Raw genomic sequence first — 17586 nt, forward strand, 5'->3', positions numbered from 1 at the left:
TTAAGATGTCCAGAGAGCTTTTTGTTGTTTAACTGAGTTAATCTCTTCTCTCATGTCTTTCTCTAGTCTACTTTTTCCTGGAGATGACTTACACAGGTACTCCTTATCAGATGATAAAGGGAAATGTCATGTTTACTCAAATGTTTACTCAAAACATTTACTGACAACCATCAGGGCCTTATAAATATTCTAGAATATTCTATATTTTTATAGGCTGAACGTAGCTGAGGTCCTTAAATACTTTCCAGTTATTTTTGTTTCTTATAGAAAGCAGCGGTCTGTAAAAAGGATGACTCAATTTATTATTCCATCATTAGGTAAGCGTGACGGTAAACAGAATGTGTTCTAAAAGCCTGCATCACCTTGTGTTATTGATGTTTGGATACTAGAATCTGGCAGATTAATCTGATACAGCAAAGAATTCATATTAGCAAAAATACTATATGAGATAAGGACTTTTTAAACTCTGATACAAAGCAGATAATAAATAGATTTCAAGCTAATGCCTTCAGAACAGACAACAGATATGTTGCTTTAAAGTAAACAGATTATGAGGATTGCAGTGGTTATTTAAAAGGAGATACAAATAAAATTCTTGGATATAAATACCTTCTAGAAATATAACTTGCAAATAAGGACATAGAAAGACAGTTACGTGGCCTGAGTAATTAATTTGGGAGGCCTTTTCTCCTTTCTTTAAATGTATCAAAAACTGGCTCTGCAGAAGCATACTCCAAAATTGTAGACCAAAGTAGTCTGCAGTAGTCTCTTGCTGTGAAGATGCAAGACAGGAGCAACCGGAGAAAGAATCTCTTCTGTCCTTGATGCTGACACTGGGCAGGAGAAAAGCTGGTAATGTAACGGGAGAGCATACATGTAAGCTGCTATTTATATTTCTGTTGTGATATAAAGGGCTTTTATATAGATCAGTTCTTGCAAAGTTTGACTGATATATTGTGCTTATCACCTATTTAATTTTTATCAGACTTCTTTATTACTAGTAAAAGTTTTCTAAAACCACAAAGAGTTGTAGTAATACTCTTTTTATTTGTGAATTTCATGCAGGCAATCCTGTACAGGTGACTCAGCCTTCTATTTCTTCTTTTCTAAAAGAACCTACTGCACTTCAGACTTCCAAAAGGACAAAGCCTAATGGCTACTCTCCTACAAATATATTGTTGTGGTAAGGGCTCAGTCTGAATAGTGTATTTTTTAACCTTATGATCAGGGGGGAAAAAAATGAGGAAGCATAAGTGTATAATAGAAAGCAATAAAGTGATTTTAAAATATTTCAAACAGAAGAATTTTGCTAGCAGGAAGAGCTGGAAATTTACGCGGTATCAAAACTCCAATAAAAAGAAAGGGTTTTTTTTGTTTTTGGCCTAGCTCTCTATTTCTGTCAAGGAGGAATAAATTAAGTAGTTAGATTTTTAATCATGATTTTTCAGATTAACAAAAGCATTGTTTAAAAAACACCATGGGAAATGAACGAAAATCAAAAGAAGAAATACTTATACCAAAACCAAAAGAAATAGGTGTTAGATCCTGTTTGCTGTTGGACAACTTTTTTTCAGACAAAAAAAAAACTTAGAAGATTGAAGGCTGAAGTAGTTAGTATCTTTTAAAATATGTATTGTATCGGCAATTGTATCAGCAAACTGGGAAGAGTGGTAAAAGCACAGGGGCTTTGCAAAAGTGCCTCACGTGATACCTTCTATTCTCAGCATAGGTTAAAATTAGAACTAGGCTGATATGACATTGGTGTCTGAGTAAGAGTTCTAAATGGTTTTAGTAGTACAGACAAGATTCATAACTTATCTCTGCTCTTGCCCAGAAAGCAATGAGTCATGGAAAATGTTTGAAAACCCCAAATAATTTAGGTAAGTTGTTCTTAAACTCTCTTGGATGATTGGTGGTGCAGTTGTTGAGAGATCTAGTTACATGGGAGTAAGTTTGCAGCTGTTTGACAGCCGCACTTGAGAATTTATTTCTGAATCATTGTTGTGGTTATTATGTTTTTTTAATTTTCCTGACAAATCCTAAGATATAAGAACAAGAAGCTTTTGATGATAGTCCTGTTATTATATAATTAAATCTCCTTGAAAACAGAAGCCTATCTCTAGGGCCTCTTATTCTAAAGCGGTGTTTATTAAATGATCTGCCTTTCACTGCAAGAGAGTTGCCAAGTGTAAGCTTTCATCAGAGAAAAAGAAAGTACTGTTTTGACTGTATAGTCCAATACTGTCTTTTATGGTTCAAGTATCAAAGATATCTCTTTAGAGACTTGCAGCCTCATTGTCTATTTTCTGTGCAATGTATATAAAAATATAGTTTTCTACCTGAAAAGGCTTATAGTTTAGTAAATGTCTGTAAACAATGAGAAATAATAGATCAGGTAGATCAGTTAATCTCAGTAGAAGGTTACTCCTGAAAAATAAGGCAACTTAAATTGCAACGCCTAACCAGAGCAGAAAGCTTTATACAGTGTTTTAGTCATTACTGCTACATATTGGGATGAGGAATGGGAAAGGTAATTACTGAGTACTGCTAAAGGAGAAATTAATCCCTAAAGTACAGCATGTAAGTGTGATTACATTTATGTAGGGGAAGGAAAGAGGATACAATCCATTCTTTACAGGAAAAACCTCAATCCCTTTTTAGGAATGCAAATGCCAGACTGCATTGTGCCATGCTGTGGATGTCATTTGTGTCACCTGTCAAATCCTGCCACTTTTCCTTAACAAACAGTGAAGAGTTAAGAACCATTGATATCAAAGTATTGGACCAGATGCTCCTTTAATCCAGCGTTGTAATTTAATTTTATACTGTCTTTATAAAGGTAAGCAATCTTGAAAGTTTATATTTCTTGTTATTTGCTTGCCTATACCTTTTTAATTAAGTGATTCAGGATAATCAGGCTTTACAAATAAACACCTTAGCAAGAGAAGTGGTAAGCATAAAAAAGAACGCATGCCAGTTTAAACACAGAAATGTTCATCAAGCTATTTCAATGCCCTATTTGCTTATCCATGGCACTTGAAAATGTAATAGTATATATATGGTGGAAAAATTGCTCTAAAAGACAGCCTTACCACAATTATTGTAGAGAAATATTTGTATGTGAAGACCTGAAATTCTGCGTTTGTTGTTATCCACCTGCTTATTTGGAGGAAGGCTATCCTCACTCTTTGAGTTTTAATGTGTACTTAAGACAATGTTTTTCTTACTTGTCCCCTTTATTAGTAAAAAGTTTGAAACAGAGCATTTAAATCAACAGTGTTCAGACTACAGATATGCACGGCTGCTGGCATGAAGTTTGGCCCTCCAAATTTAGCTGGATATGAATGTGTTAGCTCCAGTCCACTTCTAACACTCCTTGCCCCCCCAACCCCTTGCCAAAAAGGAACCCACAGTACAATATTGCCAATAAGGACACTTTTTAGAGGGATGCAGTCCCTGGGATAACCGAGTATCCTACTTTGCTGCTGTTCAGGAAAGTATCTCACCAAGGAAGAGATGACTTCAAAACCTTAACCTGATTTTTTATTTTAACTAGATGCGATTATATATTTTGTAAAGAGAAAGCAATGGCAAAATTCTATCATCTCTGTACATTAACTATATTTAATAATATAATCAAGTAGGAATGGCAGCTTTTTAATTTTCATGTCACTGTCCCCATCTGGTAGCTGATACAGTCACTGATGCATTGAGCCAGAAGTTCACAATCACACCCTGGTGGCTGAATCAGAATATGTAAGAATCATGACTGAAACTGCTGTTTGTGTTGGATCGTTCACTGCTGTGAAGACACTTTGGGAAGTGAGAATACAGAAAATAAATGATGAATTACGTAAAGAAAAGGAATTCAGACAGAGATCTGCAGGAAGGTGGGTAAATTGTAAACCTTTAGTATATGAAAAGCTAGAGCATATGTTACATTGCAGAAGAACATAACTGGTGTTTTCGAACTCATGGAGAATCTAATTCTGTAATCCTTACTCCAGCAGAATTCCTACTGGTGAAAATCTAATAGTATGTTCAGATCAAACAAAGAATTGGGTTCTGTCATTAAAATATACACACACACATATATACACACACACATACACATATATACATGCACACACACACGTACATGCACACACACACACACACACACTAAATCCACCAAGGTATATATTAAGGAACAGTAGCTTCTTAATGCAGCTACAGTAATGTAAAGAAATCTTTCATTTGTTTTTATAGCCTGGGAACTGCAACTGATTATTTGAAAATACTCTCCACTGAATGCTCAACATATTCATTGATGAACCTGGTGTAAAATAATACAGATTGTAAAATCCCTCTCCAGTGTACATACTCTAGCTAGTGGAGATTGAATTTTGTATGTTTTCCTCTCAGTGGAGGCATTGACAGGGTCTATTGGTCTTCTCTTTGGCCAGCTATTTTGTGAAATGTGAAGAAATTTAACATCTTTGAAAACCCTTCCTCATTTGTCAGATGTGTTCGAAATGGAATAACGAAATCCAAAGTTACTAATGGAAAATGCAAGCAGAAAGAAAGAAAATTAGCATAACTGCATACATTTCCTTTGGAAAACACATTAAAAAAACCCAAGCTGATTGACTGCCTTTGGTAGCATTCTACGTTTGGTGGAATTGGAGGCTTTCTGTTTAGGGGATTGCTTCTAAAATGAATGGCTTTGGAACCATAATTTTGCATAACTTTGTGTTGCCCTGCTGAAATGTGATAAAACTGAATTAAGCCATGCCTCTCTTGCGACTCGGTGGAGTTGAAGAACAATTATGCTGAGCTGCAAAATACTAGAATTCCTTTGAATGACTTCAGCCAAATATTACTTTATATCCTGACCGTCCCTCAAGTGATAGTGTATCTAGCACCCAGATAAAGTAAGTGCTTGTTTGACATCCAAGAAGGCTATTGTTTCTTTGCTGTTCCAGAAAATAATGGATAGTAATTGTTGCCTGTATTCATAGTTGCCTCACTGACAGCTCTTCTTTCCTTTGTAGACTAATACTTGTCTTGGAAGAGAGAGCCACTTTAGCAAAGCTTAAGGAAAAAGTTATTAATGAAGATGGGAGAGCAATTTTAAGGATAGAGGAAGAAGAATGGAAGGTAGTGTTGGTGGGAGTAAATGTTGCTTGGGTTGAATAATTGATGCATTAAAAAGATGTACTATTTACGTCTTTATACTCACAGTTATACTACTTTTAATCTATGAATTGCTCACAGTGTGCTCTGCTAACAATGAATTGAGAGATGCACTGTTGCTGTGACAGTGTAAAAGCAAGCTGATTTTTATTCTCGAATATTAAGCATTACTCTACAAAAATATAGCCCAAAAAGCTTCTCTGCATTAGAACTTGATCACATTTTAAATTATGAGTTTAAATAGGTAAAAATTAATTTTATTAACACGCCAGAACTACTGGAATTTTTCAGTGTGAAAAATCTCTGTGCTAAGACGCGTAAAAACGTTTCTTAGTGTTATTTTCTCTTTCTAAAAATGAGAATTAACCAGTAGATTCCCAGGATACTACTGTTGTTGTTTCTGATGCATGGGAGGAAATAGGTTCAATAACAGAGAGGAATATAAAAATCTCTTTTAAGCTACAGATTGGTAGCTTCACCAACAGAGAAATGCAGAAGTCAGTTCCTATGCAATGAAGAGAATTAGATCATGCTGAGGCCAGTGAAAGAGTGACGGCGCCATCCGGCAATGCTCTGGTGATCGCTAGGCCAGTATAGGGAAGCTCTGTTCCCTGTTAAGAACTTATGCCATACAAACACTGTGGTTTTTTTCTCTCTCTGCACTCAAATACTCACTTTTTGTTATTAACAGAATAGGAAATACCATTTAGATCACCTTTATGAGAAAAAAGCTATTTTGAGCTGTTTCATCTTCAGTTATATTTGCTATGTTAAAAAAAAAAGAAAAGAAAAGAAAAGAAAAGCTGAGGCTTTTCAAGATAGGACAGAAGTGCAGATACCTAAATCCTGGGAGCGAAAAGTGGTCTGCTTAAATCTGTGGTCAGAATAACCCACACTGATGGAGTTCTTTTAAGAATGTTACAATATAGCTTGAGAAGAAGGAAAGATTTATTATTTTTAGCACAATATTAAGCATTAATGTTTCCAGAAAGATCCTACCTAAAAGCCTTTATTCATATTATATACTATATAGATTATATACTATATACTAATTATACACTATATATAATTTCTTCTGATTCATATTCCTTGTCTTAGACACTACCTTCATGCTTACTGAAACTCATCCATCTCCAGGAATGGCATCTCCACAGAGCTAGTTTACAGAAAATACCTCACTTCATTGGAAGATTTCACAGTCTTGTTGTTCTGGATCTATCCCGGAATTCAATTGAAAGTATACCTAAAGAAATTGGTGAGCTGTGCTTTCTTTTATTTCAACTTGCTTTTCTAAGAAAATTAAACTTAGGCAAACATGCTACTTTTGTGCACCTTGACTCTCTAACCGTCCTATTGGGTAGTTAGATATTTTAAATTTGATAGTAAGATAGCTGTCTCAAAGCCATTGAGTTCCTAAAAATGTGAAAATACAGATGGCCAGATGGAGGAGACAGATGTTATTAAAGCTCCCCATGAGAAAGACGCTTGTAGATACAGCAGATACTAGACATGAGAGAATCCAATTAGGAAAGTGATATTGAAAAACAGGCTTCACGTTCTGAGCTCACAGCATGAGTTGCCTGTGCTTGTAACTCTCTCTGTACTGCTCAAGTGGAGTGCAGTTCTGTACTAAAAAGTCCCCAAGTTCTTCCACTTGAATTTCAGTGCATCTTTTCTTCAGTGAGAACACAGAGCACTTGTATTGTGGTACTAAGATAACACAAAACAATTAATCTTTTATTTCAGGTACAATAAATATTCAGGTTCATTCTTTCTGATTTGTGCTCTCTGCAGGCCAGCTGACTAGCCTCCAAGAGCTGCTTCTCAGTTACAATAGAATTAAGTCTGTTCCTAAGGAAATAAGTAACTGCATCAGTCTGGAAAGATTGGAACTGGCTGTTAACAGGAGTATCTGTGATCTTCCTTCTCAGGTTTGGGAAAGATAGGGTTTTTTAAAAATGTGTATTTCGAATTTATCCAAAAAGGATTCTGATTAAAAATTGAACTCCATGTTTTCAGATTTGCTTCAATACCCTAATTTCACAACTACTCCACATGTATGACTAATATTTATATGAATAATCAAGCTGAAGCCACATGACAAGGACAATATTTGCAGGAGCCAATCTTTATTTTGTCCAGATAAATGGCTTGGTAGAGCATATAGAACAGTGATACACTTGATGTTAATTTGTTGAGGCTGAAGGTCTTTGGTGATTTACTCCAGTGGGGATCTGACCCTTCAGCACAGAGAAGCCCTCTTTTAAAGCTCAGTATACAAATTCATTCAGCCATTATACAATTACAAGTGCCTTTACCAGGGCTGCTAGTTATGAAAAAGGTTTGTGTGATTTAGACAACCACCTATGCACAAAAAGTTGATCTAACTTTCTTCTGAGATGTTGAAAGCAATTAAGAGAGAAACAAAAAAAACCCTTGCTCACCTACTACTGGGCTCTAATTTGGGCTGACCTGGACGTGAAAGAGACCTGCATCTCTAAGTTTGACAGAGAGGTCAAATATGTAGCCCATTTACTCATCTGAATTTATTTAAAAAACAGCAATGATAATGGTTGGTAGCACTCAGCGCCTTGCAAAATTGGGTCTACACAGTAAAACCTAACAACAGATCTTCAAATGAAAATATATACTATTAATCAGAATCCAGTATTCACCAAATCCATGTGGATATAGTTTTTGTGATGTAATGTAGAGCAATAGCTTTTAAAATGGCAGCAAATTCTTATTTCTGTCCTGCTGAGACTGTGGTGATTGAATACCTGAGCTATATAGTTTAAATTTAGCTTTAATTACATGTATTTGAGTGGTGTGTGGTGTTTAGACAGTTGGACCAGATTTGCAATAACGCATCATTGCATCACTTCAATAGTGGAGCTGTTTGCCAAAAGGACTTTGTATTGCAATACTGAATCATGCGATCCTTAATTTTTAGAATGTCTTGTTATAATGATAGACTTCACAGCACTGAAAGTACCTAGGCTCACTCTAAAAGTCCATAGTCCACATCATAGTACATGCAATTTGATCCATAAAAACCTGAATGCTTGATTCATAAAAACTTGAATTGAGAATTACCAAGACTGTAGGAAACACTGAGGAATTTCTTTAAATTCCTTTTATTCTCAAGGTTTGGGGTATACCTACACTGTAGTCATGACTTTCAGCTTCTCTGCAGTTAGTGAACTCATGACCAGGTGGGAGATAAAGTTCTTCTGCCTGAGCAGTTTCAAACCTATCTATCTTACCTTCCAGGTGAGTACTGTAATTGTTAGGTAACATCAACTAATGTAACTCAGAAACCATTCAGTTACAAACTCCAGAAAGCTTTTTTAATGCTTTTAAATTGTGTCTTTCTTTCAGTCACCATGATTAAATCACAGCAGTAATGGAACATCTATACAAACCTACATTCAATCTTCCTTTCTTTTCAGCTCAGTGATTTAAAGAATCTTTCACATGTAGACTTGTGCATGAATCAGTTTACTACCATCCCCTCAGCTCTTCTCAATATGCCAAGTCTAGAATGGTTAGATATGGGCGGAAATAAACTCCGAGAGCTTCCTGATACAATTGACAGGTAAATAAAACTCAAATTTTACTCTGAATTCCATTGCATTAGAATTCTGATGATTAAATTTTATTTCAAAAAGTGACACAATTTTGGTGTTGACTTCACAGCAAAATGAGATACATCAGCCCTAATGTGGTATTTTTAATAAGCTGGAATAATCCATTTAATAAATAAAAGTGATGAATTCAGTTTTGGTTATTAAGTAAAATGATTTTGTTACAGAAAATTTCAGCTGGCAATTTACATGATCATCTTGGATATGGGTTTTTTCCTGAAAATTTCTGTATTATTTTGAGACCGTTGTTATGTGACTATCAAAATTAATCAATTACTCTATTAATGATTGATAAGATGAATTTTCTAAATATTGATTGATTGTGCAAATACCTACTTTTACAGAATGCAGAATCTCCATACTTTATGGCTCCAAAGGAATGAGATAAACTCTTTGCCAGAAACCATTGGTAATATGAAAAATCTGAGTACTCTTGTCCTCAGCAACAACAGACTTAAGGATATTCCTGCTTGTATGAAGCACATGACAAATCTAAGGTAAGAAAAAACAAGAAAAATACAGATAAAAGTATGAGAAGCTAAGTTTTAAAATCGCCCTTGAGTTGTAGTGGCACAGCGATATCTAAGGAAGTGGAGATAGAAAAGGCATGTCCTCAGTTGTACAGATGGGCACAACTCTATACCAATCAGCACAGTTACACAAATTTACAACAGTTGAAGGTCCGGTCAATAAAGCTTTATGTAGCACAACCCATTTAAAGAAATAAGCTGTGATCATTACACTCTCAAAGGTGAAAGGAGATTGTGTCATCTCTGAAAGGTCCAAATTCCTGCTTTTAGAAGGCCATTTGATATTCACTCTAAACCCAAGAGCTAGAAGCAATAATATGTGAAGAGCATAAAAATGATTAAAAAGTAGAACTTTGGCACTCTTGGCAAAAAAGCTGTAAAAACCAGGCATTCACAATTAAACAAAAGAGATTAGCTACTAGGATATGGATGAAACTTTCCTGTACTGGAGTAGAAAAACTTTGTGTGTGTGTGTGTATATATATATATGTGTGTGTGTGTGTGTGTGTGTGTGTGTGTATAAGCTTTATATATATATAAAATATATACACACACACACACATATATTTATATATTTATAGACACATATTTATATGTATGTGTGTGTATATATAAAAATATAAAAATATATAAATTGTTACGTCATAGAATTAGAAAGAAACTTCTGTAGTGAAGAGATTATTTTGTGTACTGTGATAGGAAATTTCCTGTTATTTGTATTTTCCTTTGAAGCAGAGAGAGAATACTAGTCTAAATAAATCATGTCTAATCCAGTAATGCAACTCCTCTGTTTTCAGACTGTTTTGGAAGGGGATTCAGGCCAAGTAGCATAGTTTTTAACAAACAGACACCAGTATAGCTGCCCCAAATTTAATACCTAGTCTGTGCGGGGAGAGAAAGAGAGAGAAAGGTATACTTTTTTTGTGGCAACTGTTCCAAAAGATGGGTAGGAGCTTGTTTCCCTGAAGCAGGGACACGTCCCTCTCCTGAGACTTATCTGGAGAAGTAGGAAAGGGGCAAAAACATTATCCTGGGCACTCTGTAGCAAAGAGCCTGTGAGATGAGCATCAGGCATGCAGTCAGGCCTAGGTATGCATGGAAGGGGGATGGTCCAAAACGAGGAGGAGACAGGACTGGCTATTGCTTTGCAAAGATGGGAAGACACAAGCATTTGTATTCTTGTCCTCAACCTCTCATCTATTTGTGGAAGCTCAGTAAGGCTGACAATGAGGTGACAACCTGCAGACAAAATATGAGGCCTGCAATGTTTTTCCCCACCAATCAGTTACTGTTATCTTAAGAAGTCTTCTTAACTTACTTAATAGTACTGAAACATTGTTTTTTTTTTTAATAGAACAAAATAGTTGTAAGAATGCATCAGGAAAATTACCCTTAAAATTATTTTATTTTGCTCCAAAAAGCTATCATCTGATCAATCTTAGTTCAGTTTCAAAAGAGTTCTCTCTGGACAAAACCAATTGCAAGAGTAACTTTTTCGGATGAATTGTCAGGTTTGTCAACTTCAGAGACAACCCACTGGAGCTGGAGATAACACTCCCTCCATGTGAGGACACAGAAGAGGAGGAGGAACGCGAAATGTTTGGCATTGAATTCATGCACTTGTATATTCAGGAATCACTCAAGAAAGCAGGTATGACATTTTTATTAATTCTAATCTCTCTAGAATAGTGAGGAAGGGAAGCATAAACTGGATAAAAGAAAGGATATATATAAAAATGAAACATGAAGAATCTTGTTAATACATTTTTCCAAAATCTGCCAACAGATTTGTATTGAGGGCAGGGGCTCTTTTCTCAGCGCCTGGCAAACTAGGTCTTTATATGAACAGCACATATTCTTGCAGCAATGCACTGCAACCAGTGCAACCACTGTGCCCAAGTTATGTACAACCTGGATAATTGGAAGCTAATGACTAGATTGTATTTGCAATTTAAGTGGAGTCAAATAGTGTGGGTCTTCTGAGATTGTTTGTCCCACGAAGCTCAACTTTCCCTACTTATGGATGATATTGTCCAGATAGGGACGACTGAAGAAGGAAGTGGTAAGTGTTTGTATTCCCAGAATCACAGAATCGCAGAATCATCCAATCATCAACCCAGCATCCAACATTTTTTAGAAATGAAGTACCAACACCTGATAAACAGCTTTTTCCTCACAACCACTATCTACTGCCTCCCCTTGACAGAAATTCTAGTCAATTAAAAAAAAAAAAAACCTGCTTCCAAATTGCTATGACAAAAACAACGGTTCTAGTAATCACTAAGATAACAGCTAGATTAAACTTCTTTTCATGTTCAAAGGTTGCAGTAACAGACCAAAATGAGCACTTTTGAACAGATGTGCAAGTGGCAGGTTTGTTACTTGCAGAGAACTTCACTCACTGAAGACACAAAAACATTTTTTCTCGTCTTCACTGTCTACATGATGGCTTAAAAAAATGAATGAGTAAAGTGCTCGATTTTAGAACTTTATCTAAACCGGTTTTTCTCTTATCAATATTTCATAAATGCAAATTAAAATTAGCAAATTTATTTTATTATTTACATTTATTATTAGCATGAAATTAGCACCTCTTATCAAGATGACAGCCAGTTTACAAATAAGTGTTCTCCCTGAACAGATTCCCCCAGTAGCATGCGCTTATGAAGTAAGTATCTAGGCACATTTAAATAATTTAAAAAGGAAATATACAGCCTTCCTGAACTTCAAAGTGGAAGCAAATTAGGTATTTTAACTTCTCTTATTTTTAACCCCTTTGTTTTTCAGAGTATCTGGGAAGTTGCACTTCTGATCCTTCTCGTACCATAAGTGCTAATGAATAACATGTGAGTTGGAAGAAAATATCAAATATACTTCTTCCTAACAGAGTTCTACAACAAATTTCAAGTGTCCTAAGGGATTTTATTTACCCATTGATGAGAACTGGTTTGCATAGTTGCAATTCCAAGTGAAACTGGGAAATGTAACACCGTTTCCTGGAGACAGGAAAGACTTGAACAGGTTTTTGGTAAGCACTGAATGTATGAGTAGGTTTTTAATAAACTAATAAATTCTGTAGTTTGTTTTCTACCAGTTCCAAATCTATTTCCTGTCATGTAGTTGGCTCTGGTATCCAAGACTACCTTGGAACAGCAGTCAACAGTACATTCTCCAAGGATACAGCAGACTCTGTATAATACTGTAGTGCAGCCTTATATCCTCTTTGTTGCAAATATTCAATCCGTCCATGGTCAATCAACAGTTTACAGAGGCAACCTATCTCCTTTCGCTCTTCAGCGGGAAGTAGCCTAGTTTCAAAAAAGACAGGGGAAAGGAGGACAGCATGTATTAGAGGAATAGTTTTATTAATTAACTTTACTAGTTAAGCTTAGAAGAATGACTCAAATCATTTTAAGTGCATTTCAACTCAGGCAAACCTGGTTGTCTAAAGATTTTGAAATGCAGGTCCATTACAATTATGTTCTTCAAACACAATATTTCTATAAAATAGGCTTCTGTAAAATGAGTCATAAAAATGTTTCTGTAAAATGAATCATTTTGAGGACCCACAATTATTTCATCTAGCACTATACATAATTTTGCTTTTCTGCAAGAGTTCATATGCTAGAAAAAAATTCACATACCCTTGCAGAGTGTCAGAACCACTCTCTGTTCTACTGTCTGTTTGGTCATGTTCTTCTTTGTTGCCAGTTTGATCTTCACTCTCTTCGTCATTCATAGAGGCTTTGGTTATGCTTTCTCGCATGCCACAGGTGGCCCAGCTACTCATTCTCTGATAATAATGAAATTCCACTGGACCAAGTCCTATTGATTTAAAGAACTCTCTGCCTACATAATGTGTCCAGTCACACCTGTGATGGCAACACAGTGCGATAACGATTCCGGCTACAGGCTTAGAGTTTTCTAATGTATCGTCTTTGTTCCTTTCACTATCAATAAAACTGTTAGAAGCCACCTCTGTCATATCACTCTTAGAGCGTTTCAGGACAGGCTCTTCATTTTCTCCATCACAGCAAGTTGTGTAACTTTCAACCAAACATCTCAAAGCAAGATCTGGGGGAAAAAAAAGACGTACTGAAAAAAATCTAGTGATGAACGCTATGCCGTTATTTATATAGGCTGCATAAAGGTTGGGAACGTTCTTCCCACAAAGAAAGCCAAAATGCAACTGTTTAAGATAAATAAAGATTACAAGCATACTTCAAGAACATGAAAACCCTAAATGCTCAATGAATATTAGGAGACCTCTCGATCTAGTAAGGGCTAAGTCCCTTGAAATTTTTTTTTCTATCCAAGTCTATTAGCGATATTTAGGCTAACAAATTGGCTTAATGTAAGAATCTCCTCCCTGTAGAACATGCAAATTTTGCTCTAAAAGTTTGACATCAAGGACACAATCTATTTAATATGTACATATGCTTCTTAAATGCTTGATGGTGCCATCTTTGTAACAGTACTTATATGTGTACACAGCTATATCATATTTGAGATGTATTTTTCCACTTACTAGGGATATAACCTTAGAAAAAAAATGCATTAGCTTAAGATTATCAGGCCAGTAAAACGTTCTTCTAATTCATTTACTTGTCTGAACACATATACTTACATGTATGTGTTCAAACATACCCAATCTAACTTTAGGAAGAAAAACATTTCAGGATAGAGGTGACAGTGAAGGAAAGGATAGTTTTAGCAGTTTATGAATATATGAAAAAAACCTCAGCTATTCTTTAACTCTATAAAACTAGTGAGGTTTTACTCCTGCCCAAAGTAGCCTTGTGACTACTATTATCCAATCAGTGTTCCGCTGAAGTCAATAGATATTTAGAATATGAACTGCTACATTCACTAGCAAAGGGCTAGAAGGAAAGAAAAGCATTAAAGAACTGTTTGGAAGATCATTCCATTCAGATTATAAGATTTAGCACCCTAACTTTCTGTAGTTAATATATATATAATTCATACCTGTGGCAGCACCACACAAATGCTTCCCAATTCCTACCAGGGGTAGTTTTTTTTCCTCTAAAATGGGTACTTTATCTGAAACAAACAAACAAACAAACAGCAAGCCCAGAACTTTTATTATTATAGTTAAGGCAATATTTTTCTGGATAATATAATTTCAGCAATCTTAGTACAAAAATAAAGGTTTAGCACTACTGAAAATACAGTCGTCTGTACAGACAAAGGGCAGACATTTGTAAGCTATCAAAGGGAAAATTAATTTTCTAACACAAGTGAAGACAATCATATGCTGTGCCTGAGAAAGCATATTCTTCTTGTTCTTAAAGAACTCAACACTGTCCAAAGGCAAAGAATGTATCGTAACGCCGTTAGCAAGCTGAACGGTTTTGTTTCTGAGTAGCTGAGCAGCAACACTAATATATAACAGTAAAATGATGCATCAGAGAACTGTGGACTGATTTTCCTTTACAGAATTATCTGTAATCCAGAGATTAGCTCCAGCTACATAGTAATATAGATACTTTGCCTTTTATTAAAATACACTACTTGAAATACAGGATTTTGTATTTATGCTGATTTAAGATGGTTACATTTATCCATTTAACCATTCTAGGCTTTCTATACTACCTACGAAACATAAACATGACTAACATCTCCTGTTGACAGGTGTTTCCACATGTTCTTTAAACGTTCTGCAGTAATATTTGGGTGTTGCTTCATTATGCGCAGCTAAAATAAACAATGCAAAGGTGTGTAATCCTGCAACTTCTAAAAGCCTTAAGAAAATTGTTTTGGGTGTTTTTTACCCATAATTAAGTCCTATAAACATATCCAAGCAGAAATTGGTAAATCCCCCATTCAATAATTTAGAGATAGAAACATACCATTAACCTGTCCAAGAAAACACTGAGAATAATCTTCAAAAACAGATAAATTTATGCATACTACTTAGAAACAGATCTTGGAGTCCGGTATTCAAAATCCGTAATTAAGCCTGTATCTCAGAATTATGCAAGTCAAGAAGGAACTTACTTAAACATAAGTGTTGAATATCAACTTGAAGCCTTTCAAATATGGAATCTCTCCTTTTATGTTTTCCATCCACCTGTGTAAACAGAACGCTATGATTAAGTAGTGCTGGCCACTAAAAATTATCGTTTTGCTGCAGTTATCAACATTTGCCTTTGTCCCTTTCAAATGCGCATTTGCATGTTTTCAACATCAGACACCAAAATTTTTTCTAATAAACTTGCTATTAGCAAAGTATAGAATGTAGACAATCACACTTCCAAAACCTTTAACATTTCAAAGGCTTTATTTGACAAAGGTAAGTCTTTTCATTATTATTTTTGAAGATAAAAAGCAAATGCTACTAGCCTCAGTAAGAACAGTTTAGAAATGATATTCTGCTAATGTGACAGTATTCCGTCTTACCTTGAATCTTGTGGTTGCTCTTTCCACAAGCAAAAACTGAACATTTTCAGCATTTTGCAAGGCAATGTCAACCCAGTGAGACAGCTTTCCTCGCCCAGCTCCAAATTCAACAAAACATCTTCCTGGACCAAGCAAATGTAATTTTTCCATGTTACCTAAAATAGAAGCCTACAAACCTCAAAATATCATTTATGAATCAAGCGAATATATACTGTGTATGGTAATGTCTTCTAGAAAAATGATTATTTCACCAAACTGCAGAATACTTGAAGTTCAAGTTCTAGTCTGTGATAACTCCTTGTCACCTCTTCCATGAGAGGAAGGGAAAAGATCTTGTGTGTACAGATGAAAGGGATTAAGAGGTCTCGCTAATCAGCATTATGCTGCCCTTCCACTTCCCACAGAACACCATCCATAAGTTTTTAGGAAGGATTTTGGGATCGGGTACCCATTACAGTATTGTTCTTTGCTCATTCTCAAAGTGGCCATCCAAAATACGGGTACTGCATGGGATGTCCGTCAAGTATCACTGCCTTCAGAGCCCTGTCTATGCCTGCTACAGTTATGCATTTTTTAGTACAGTGGAAAGGAATGTAGAAGGCAGGAAAGTAGTACAGAAAAAAGGAGACTTTTCTCCCATTTTTTAAATTTTTTCTTCCCAAGGTTTTCTATTTTGCTACAGTATGCCATCTGTCTCCCTTAAAATTCCTACTATATACATAAAAAAGGTCAGAAGGCAAACTCAGGCTAATTCTTTTTATGCATCTGTTACACAACTGGGAAATTTAGTCTCATGTCTTATAGAAAAAGGTCAAAAATTCCTATTACTTCTTCGTAAATACAACATTTTACCTTTGTAGCACAAATTTATTGTAAATCAACATAAAATAAGAATATACAAACAATAATTCTGAAAAACCCCACACAATTTGTAATTTATTTCAGGATCATAAGTACTTTTGTTACTAACACTTAACAACAGCAAAGCAGCTACTCATAAATTCTACATACAGGCTAATGTTTGAAGAGCACAGAAGTATATCAGATTTCCTCTATATGAGGAGACTAGTATTATGCACTCACAACGGTTGCAATTTACAGCTACATGTCTGTATTTTTTTAAAGATATCTATAGCTATTAGTAAGACAATGACCATACCTGTTGTTTCAAGTGTTTGAAAGCAGATTCTCCATTCTTTGGGTCATTTAGGGCTTCTTGTAAAGCCTGATGGGACATTATTTGTTCTTTAAGCTGAAGTTCCAAGCCTGTACACAGATGCAAGCCTTGTAGGTATAGGTTTCCAGTTTCAGGGTTTCTGTTTATTTTTTTTACACGTGTGTTAAAATGTTCAGACACGAGCCTAATTTGTGGAGTAACATGTGTTGGGAGCACAAATCTATCATCAGACGTTTATAGAAGAGCTGCATTGTTATCTCTAATAATATTTGAGTGGAGAGCCGCCGAAAAAAAAAAAGGAGAGGAAATTAGCTACGTGAATGAAAGATCAGTGTTTTACTGTTCTCTCAATCTAGTTTATTCTTCTAAGTAAAATTTAGCTGTGAGGTTTGCGTACATCTTGATGGTAAATATTCCAGATGTGTTAAGTGCCAAATGTATGTAACTCTATTAACCTTTTCTTCTCATAGATACTTAACAGCAAAAACAACAATGAAATATTTAATAATTTCTCTTTAAAACATCTTATTTTCTATATTAAGTAAGCTCACCATTGCTTGCATTTTTCAACTTGGTAATTAAGTCTTCCAGCTCTTCTTTAGATAGACAAGAGATAGGTACCTGTTTAAGAAAAAAA

General features: G+C 35.4%; 2 protein-coding genes across 6 annotated transcripts in view; one reads left to right on the forward strand and one right to left on the reverse strand.

The window, feature by feature from the left end:
• Nucleotides 1-66: 66 nt before the first annotated feature.
• Nucleotides 67-12272, forward strand: LRRC39 (leucine rich repeat containing 39). 4 transcript variants are annotated; one of them, XM_068952287.1, is made up of 12 exons: nucleotides 67-96; nucleotides 1066-1183; nucleotides 1839-1880; nucleotides 2662-2839; nucleotides 3690-3890; nucleotides 5034-5139; nucleotides 6274-6430; nucleotides 6970-7106; nucleotides 8628-8773; nucleotides 9167-9319; nucleotides 10864-11003; nucleotides 12140-12272. In XM_068952287.1, exons 5-12 carry the CDS (start codon nucleotides 3766-3768, stop codon nucleotides 12193-12195), a joined length of 1020 nt encoding a protein of 339 aa, XP_068808388.1. In that variant the 5' UTR covers nucleotides 67-96; nucleotides 1066-1183; nucleotides 1839-1880; nucleotides 2662-2839; nucleotides 3690-3765; the 3' UTR covers nucleotides 12196-12272. The 4 variants fall into 4 exon arrangements, with proteins under 4 accessions (XP_068808388.1, XP_009684206.1, XP_068808387.1 ...); XM_068952286.1 differs by lacking the exon at nucleotides 67-96 and adding an exon at nucleotides 193-317; XM_009685911.2 differs by lacking the exon at nucleotides 67-96 and having other exon boundaries at nucleotides 137-2839.
• Nucleotides 11887-17586, reverse strand: part of TRMT13 (tRNA methyltransferase 13 homolog) — a 6620-nt gene continuing 920 nt past the window's right edge. For both annotated transcript variants that reach the window (XM_068952274.1, XM_068952273.1), the window contains 7 exons: nucleotides 17501-17570; nucleotides 16932-17038; nucleotides 15773-15940; nucleotides 15371-15443; nucleotides 14339-14413; nucleotides 12997-13426; nucleotides 11887-12660 (listed from right to left, as the gene is read on the reverse strand). In XM_068952274.1, coding sequence (XP_068808375.1) covers nucleotides 12492-12660; nucleotides 12997-13426; nucleotides 14339-14413; nucleotides 15371-15443; nucleotides 15773-15940; nucleotides 16932-17038; nucleotides 17501-17570 — 1092 coding nt within the window. In that variant the 3' untranslated portion in view covers nucleotides 11887-12491. The remainder of the gene's footprint in view (nucleotides 12661-12996; nucleotides 13427-14338; nucleotides 14414-15370; nucleotides 15444-15772; nucleotides 15941-16931; nucleotides 17039-17500; nucleotides 17571-17586) is intronic.

The sequence above is a fragment of the Struthio camelus genome, chromosome 8, assembly GCF_040807025.1.
Source record: "Struthio camelus isolate bStrCam1 chromosome 8, bStrCam1.hap1, whole genome shotgun sequence".
In the NCBI taxonomy this organism is placed as follows: domain Eukaryota; kingdom Metazoa; phylum Chordata; class Aves; order Struthioniformes; family Struthionidae; genus Struthio; species Struthio camelus.